Source organism: Salvelinus sp. IW2-2015, linkage group LG31 (genome assembly GCF_002910315.2).
Source record: "Salvelinus sp. IW2-2015 linkage group LG31, ASM291031v2, whole genome shotgun sequence".
Classification (NCBI taxonomy): domain Eukaryota; kingdom Metazoa; phylum Chordata; class Actinopteri; order Salmoniformes; family Salmonidae; genus Salvelinus; species Salvelinus sp. IW2-2015.
Window position 1 is genome coordinate 5,610,146 of NC_036870.1, and position 7,308 is coordinate 5,617,453.

Below are 7,308 nucleotides of genomic sequence, written 5' to 3' on the forward strand. Positions count from 1 at the left end.
AATTTGTTAGTGATGTTGGATCCAACATGGAGCACGGCATAACTGTCTTTACCAGAGTAATGAATGAAGAAGCACTTTGGTTGTTGTTGCATGTCGTGATGTTTGTCATTTGACTGTCACTCAGAAAATGATTTCCTGGATCAGCTGATGATAGTTGAACATGTGACTGTAACTAAACAGCTACAGAATTAAGTATGATGTGTAATTATTGAAGAACCGCGTTAATGACAGTATCCATTTGCGTGTTGTCCATAAAGTTAAGGTGGCTCTCGGTTAAAACCATTGGACTTAGCAAACTCTGAAATGATTTAGGATTTCTGTGCCCATGAAAACTGTTTTCCCAGRGRAACATAAGGAYACACTAAATGTMACGTAGTTAGAGTGCATTTCAGAGATCTGAATTTTAAAAAACTGTCCAACAGCAAGATCCAGTATTTAAGTTGAAGTTCATCATATGACAAGCTTAACATTATGACTATAACTACTGTTCCCTGAAGGAGGGAAACTAGGTACAACATACTATTAAATCCACACCTCGCTGGAAGCCCAGTCTTCCACAGGTGATGAGCGTGAGGCTCGGATTTATTCCTTCAATTTAATATCGCTCTTCACCGACCCAGGAAAGGGCGGGGCCAGTCAGGTGTTGTACCTCGTTTCCCTCCTTCAGGGAACAGTAATTATAGTCAAAGTTACACTCCCTTTCAGTCTGTCCCTTTCAGCGAATAGCAGCAGTGCACAAAAGGGAGGGGGGTGGGGGGGTCAATGTAAATTGTCTAGTGGCGATTTTAGGAATTATTCAGCAGTCGTATGGCTTGGGGGTAGAAGCTGTTGAGGAGGCTTTTGGTCCTATACTTGGCGCTCCGGTACCGCTTGCCGTGCGGTAGCAGAGAAAACAGTTTAAAACTTGGGTGACTGGAGTCTCTAACAATTTTGTGGGCTTTCCTCTGACACGCCTATTATAGGTCCTGGATGGCAGGAAGCTTGGCCACAGTGATGTACTGAGCCGTTCGCATTACCCTCTGTAGCGCCTTACGGTCAGATGCCGAGCAGTTGCCATACCAGGCGGTGATGCAACCGGTCAGGATGCTCTCGATGGTGCAGCTGTATTTCCTTTTGAGTGTCTGGGGACGGACCCATGCCAAATCTTTTCAGTCTCCTGAGGGGGAAAAGGTTTTGTTGTGCCCTCTTCACAACTGTCTTGGTATATACCCACGTGGGTGATTAAAATATCAACTGAGGTCCACACTCCAGTCCAGTTGATGGTGGTAATGCACCTTAAAGTTGGTTGCCAACCGCCATATAAAGTCCAAAGAAAAAGAATCCTGAAGGAAGGAGAAATGACGAGAAACTAATTCTGTTTACCGTTTGGGGCGTCGCGACTGGTTACCTATTTTGATGTGATATGAAAGTATTATCGCCGAAAATGATTTTGATGTGAAGTATTAAAATAATTTATGTGATATGAAAGAATTATGTGAAAATGATTTGTTGTGATATGAAAGTATTATGTGAAATTATTTTGAGTGATATTTAAGTACTGTGTGAAATTATTGATGTGATATGAAAGTATTGGGTGAAATTATGTTTGATGGGATATGAAAGTACAGCGATTTGTTCTTAGAGAACGTATCGCAACTTGAGAACCGATTCACATTTAGATGGAATAATAGTTTGACTATTAAGCTGCCAGCCAGTCTACTCTGAAAAAACTAACATACAGTTCCTTTTGGACGCTTCGAGAGTTAAGAGGGATCAATCAGCGGAAGGCGTGCACATAAGCCGGTACTCATGACAGCGCCCACAAGACAACGCGGGCTGGCCAGAGACTACACACCCGACAGAACCACTCAACTACGGACCGTAATACGGCTCAATGGCACGAGTCCGGCAACCTACCGTCCACTCTCGCCGGAGCCACAGCGAGTATCCCCTCACAGACCTCAGGCCATCGCGGCCCCTGACCTGTCCCGCTCCCGATGGTGAGGGACTACGCTTATAACGAACGGCATCCTGGGACAGTGGCCCGCCCGACGAGAGACCCGGCGAGTCAAAGTACAGTACGTTTGGACGCCATGGCCCACCCTTTCTCCCGTTGACCTTCGCCGCGAGCCTGAGGCAGTCGCCTGACATGCAATGCGTACCCATAGCCTGTAACGGTCGGCCTAGCAGCATCCAGTAAGAACCAATTAATAACAGCCAGCTACCCGCCACTGACCATCTTCCGGTAAAAAAGCTGAAGGGAATGGGGCTTGGAGAAAATGTAACCATCCCATGTATTCAACATTATAGTTTTAACCAATTTGAGAATTCGGGTGTTTGTTTATATTACTTGACAAAACATTGGAGTTAAAAAGCCTAATATTTTGGGTTCTGATGGGGTTACCGAGACAGTTGAACTAAGCTTATGAGCGCAATTTATAACAAATTTCCTTCTAGAGAACAGATGGGTACATATCATTAATTGTAAGTCCCAAAATGATGTACTCGCGCGATTGCCCCTTGACTAAACATACTTGGTTACAATAATAGGAGATATTGAGGACGACTACAAGTATTCACCCCTCAGGCATGTCCATATGGGCCATTTTGATCACATTGTCTAACGTCCTGTTGATGGTCCACTCTTGATGATCTACACGTTACAGTGTAGCTTCAGCCATTCCTACAGAACAACATTAAAGTGTAGAACCCCTTTACTGCATATTGGTTCAACGACTGCAGAGACGGTACTTACTGGTGTTAAACAGATCTCCAACCRCCTCTTCTTCCTCCAACGTGACAGTCATTTCCTCCTCCCCCTCTTTCACTCCAAAAACTGCATCCTCCTCTTTCTCCTCTTCTTTTACTGTAACATCCTCCTCTTTCACTCTGAACGCATCTTCCTCTTCTTTCACTGAAACATTTTCTCTTCTTCTTTCACGGTAACAGCCTCACCCTCTACTTGTTTTTGTATTGTAACAGCCTCCTCCTCTTTCACGGGAGCTTCTTTCTCCGTCCAGCAGACACCCTCTTCTTTAGCAGGAGGAGAGTAGCTTAGTGAACTCATGGTCGGGGATAATAGCTTGTTAGCATTAGTTACTAGACTAGTGCTAACTTAACCAGCCAGCTAGTTGACTAACAACGTAAATATTAAATTAAATGGGGTAGCTAGTTGTTTCCACATAAGTATGTTTAAATCATAGTGGGAAATAAACCACGAAATTGTCTCAAGAACTTGAATGTTCCGACTTTGTTGGCTAGCGAGCTACCGAGGTGGCTGCAGTTGTTGAAGAAGCGTTCCGTCCACTAGATTATTCGTCACACTAGAAACATCGCCTGAAAGACACATATCACCATCTGCTGTCTGGAGTGAGTAAACGCAGTTGAGGAAATATTGAAATATAATATTATAAAGCAGTTTAGGGAAACGTTTTTTTCCTCTCCATTAAATAAAAATATATCAACACGTACAAAGAGCAACAAGTGTTGTTTGATTAGTTCAGATTTTTTATGAGAATTTAAAACAAACTACATCTACTCCACATCTGTTTTTCTAATTCAGTCAAATAACTAGATATCAAAATAAGCACCTAGTTATTGATACCCTTGATAAAGATGAGCAAAAATGTATGTAGAAAATAAATAAATAAACTTTACCCACTACCAGGATATTTTAGCCCAGAAACCTGGTTACCTCTCTGCTTGGAGGCTGAAACTTGGGCCATAAGTGGATCTTCCAGCAAGACACATTAACATCCACGAAGAAATGGTTAATTGGGTACAAAATCAACATTTTCAATGGCCATCTCAGTCTTCAGACTTTTTTATTTTTTATTTTTTTTATTTTACCGTTATTTTACCAGGTAAGTTGACTGAGAACACGTTCTCATTTGCAGCAACGACCTGGGGAATAGTTACAGGGGAGAGGAGGGGGATGAATGAGCCAATTGTAAACTGGGGATTATTAGGTGACCGTGATGGTTGAGGGCCAGATTGGGAATTTAGCCAGGACACCGGGGTTAACACCCCTACTCTTACAATAAGTGCCATGGGATCTTTAATGACCTCAGAGAGTCAAGAGAAGTCAGGACACCCGTTTAACGTCCCATTCCGAAAGACGGCACCGACTACACAGAGCAGTGTCCCTCAATTCACTGCCCTGGGCATTGGGATTTTGTTTAGACCAGAGGAAAAGAGTGGATCCTACTGACTACCAACACCAACTTCCAGCAGCACCTGGTCTCCCATCCAGGGACTGGGACCAGGACGCGTAACCCTGGCTTAGCTTCAAGAAAGCAAGCGCCAGCAGTGGTATAGGGGGGGGGGGGGGGGGGGGGGGGTGCAGGGTGGGTATGCTGGCTGGCAACTGGCATTTGAAAAACCTGTGGTTTGGAATTGAACAGGGCAGTCCACAAGCGCAGACAAAATAAATCAAGGACCTGGAGAGATTCTGTATGGAGGAATGGTCTAAGATCCCACCAATGTGTTCTCTAATCTCATAAAAACTTTCAGGGTCTTATCCTCCCAATGGGAGGGTGGCCGGGAGATTTGAAAACATGGGTGGCAATAATTCCAGTATTAGAATAAAATAATAATTTCCTTTTTTGTTGGTGTAATAAGATACATCATGTAGATGTATGACTAATGAAAAGATAGGTCTATACTGCTCCTACATGGTGTAACAATACATCCATCATGTAGAATGTATATAATGAACAGACTAGGTCCTATAAGCTCCTACATGGTGTAACAAATACATCATGTAGATGTAAATATAAGAAGACAAGGTCTAATACTGCTGCCTAATGGTGTAACAATACAATCATATGTAGATGTATATAATGAAAAGACTAGGTCTATACTGCTCCTACATGGTGTAACAATACATCATGTAGACTGATATAATGAAAAGACTAGGTCTATACTGCTCTACATGGTGTAACAATACATCATCATGTAGATGTATGATAATGAACAGCACTAGGTCATACTGCTTCCTAACATGGTGTAACAATACATCATGTAGATGTATATAATAAAAGACTAGGTCTATATACTGCTCCTACAATGGTGTAACAATTACATCATCATGTAGATGTATATTAATGAACAGACTAGGTCTATACTGCTCCTACATGGTGTTAACAATACATCATAGTAGATGTATATAATGAACAGACAAGGTCTATACTGCTCCTACATGGTGTAACAATACATCATGTGAGATGTATATAATGAAAAGACTAGGTCTATACTGCTCTACATGGTGTAACAAATAACATCATGTAGATGTATATAATTGAACAAGACTAGGTCTATACTGCTCCTACATGGTGTAACCAATACATCATGTAGATGTATATAATGAAAAGACTAGGTTATACTGCTCCTACATGGTGTAACAATACATCATGTAGATGTATATAATGAACAGACTAGGTTCTATACTGCTTCCTACATGGTGTAAAATACATATGTAGATGTAATAATGAAAAAGACTAGGTCTATACTGCTCTACATGGTGTAACAATACATCATGTAGATGATTTAATCGAACAGACTAGGTCTATGACTGTCTAGTGGTGTAACAATACATGGACTGTGGCGTTTGTAAATCTCTGTGAAATGCTGTGGTTTCCAGCGGACCAGGTAACCGAACCAAGCTGTACCGGTTGCATCTTTGCAGCCTATTCTTGCTTTGACAAACCTTTCGGCAGGGTTCTGGTGGACTGTGTTGGTCCTTTGCCCAAGCCAATAGTGGTATTTCAGTTAACTAGTGTATACTATTTATAATGCAGACATGATACAGTAGTTCATATGTATTTACTGGTTGAGAAGTACTCTTTCTGTTTGAGAGACATTTTTGTCTTATCTTGCCGGGGGTCGTCACAATAGATGTTTTTTTTAAAAACACTTTCTTACATTTCCGCCAAGTAGTCCTATGCTCAGGTGGGAGCTCCCTCAACATTAATCAGGACAGAGAAACCAGACATGCTCATTGCTCACATGGAGCACTCAACAAAAAAATGAGAGCGGTAAGCCAATATACTACCACCACTGCGACCTGTATGCTCTCGTTGGCTGGCCCTCACTACATATTCGTCGCCAACCCACTGGCTCCAGGTCATCCATAAGTCTTTGCTAGGTAAAGCCCTGCCTTATCTCAGCTCAACTGGTCACCATAGCAACACCCATAGCACGCGCTCCAGCAGGTATACTTTCACTGGTCATCCCCAAAGCCAACATTACTTTGGCCGCCTTTCCTTCCAGTTCTCTGCTGCCAATGACTGGAACGAATTGCAAAATCACTGAAGCTGGAGTCTTATATTCTCCCTCTTACTTTTAAGCATCAGCTGTCAGAGCAGCTTACCGATCACCTGTACCTGTACACAGCCAATCTGTAAATAGCCCACCCAACTACCTCATCCCCATATTGTTATTTATACCTCTTGCGCTTTTGCACCCCCAGTATTCCTACTTGGCACATCCTCATCTCTCACTCCAGTGTAATGCAAATTGTAATTATTTTCGCCTTATGGGCCTACTCGCTTCTGCATTTTCTCATACCTGTACATAGATTTTTCTATTTTCTATTGTGTTATTGACTGTAGTTTTGTTTATGTGTAACTCTGTGTTGTTGTTTTTGTCACACTGCTTTGCTTTATCTTGGCCAGGTCGCAGTTGTAAATGAAAACTTGTTCTCAACTGGCCTACCTGGTTAAAGAAAGGTGAAATAAAAAATAAAAAAAGACTAATTAATACATGCATTAACAGAAATAAAACTGTAACCAAATGACAGAAAGTACGGTACATTTACTACTGCTGACATTTGTAAAGGGGAATTGATATAATAAAATTAATCAATACAATGAAGGAGCAAGAATTGGTGGAAGCCAGCGGAGGACATTCTGAAGAGAAGACTCACCTATATCTTCACCACACAACCCTCCCCTTTTTCTTGTCTCAAACATTTTAAAATTATACGCAAGAGCATTATCTTCACACCTATTTGAGCTGCTTTTCAATGACAGCCGCAAATCAATAATAATAATAATACATAAATCTGGGGCGGCAGCGTAGCCTAGTGGTTGCAAGATCAAATCCCGAGCTGAAAAGGTACAAATCTGTTGTTCTGCCCCTGAACAAGGCAGTTAATATCAGCAAGGCCTATTGCCACACACGTACTGCCCAAATAGGCATAAGCCTACAAGCTTGTGATTGAAACAATACACAGCTATTTTTTTAAAGAAGCTAATGAACCTATCAGGTGGACTGTAATAGAAACGGTGTGTTCATCTCTGTCAGAATATGGACTCTACCAGGTGGACT

General features: G+C 41.9%; 1 protein-coding gene and 2 long non-coding RNA genes across 4 annotated transcripts in view; 1 reads left to right on the plus strand and 2 right to left on the minus strand.

Annotated features, from left to right (window-relative positions):
• The window catches only part of LOC111955879 (zinc finger protein 436-like), a 50,000-nt gene extending 47,162 nt beyond the window's left edge, over positions 1-2,838 (minus strand). The window contains exon 1 of the mRNA XM_024134707.2: positions 2,735-2,838. Within this exon, the coding sequence (XP_023990475.2) occupies positions 2,735-2,786 (52 nt within the window). The 5' untranslated portion in view covers positions 2,787-2,838. The remainder of the gene's footprint in view (positions 1-2,734) is intronic.
• LOC139023332 (uncharacterized) overlaps positions 1-7,308 on the plus strand; it is a 92,810-nt gene that overhangs the window by 70,993 nt on the left and 14,509 nt on the right. The gene's annotated exons all lie outside the window — the stretch shown is intronic.
• LOC139023334 (uncharacterized) overlaps positions 1-7,308 on the minus strand; it is a 107,872-nt gene that overhangs the window by 64,429 nt on the left and 36,135 nt on the right. The gene's annotated exons all lie outside the window — the stretch shown is intronic.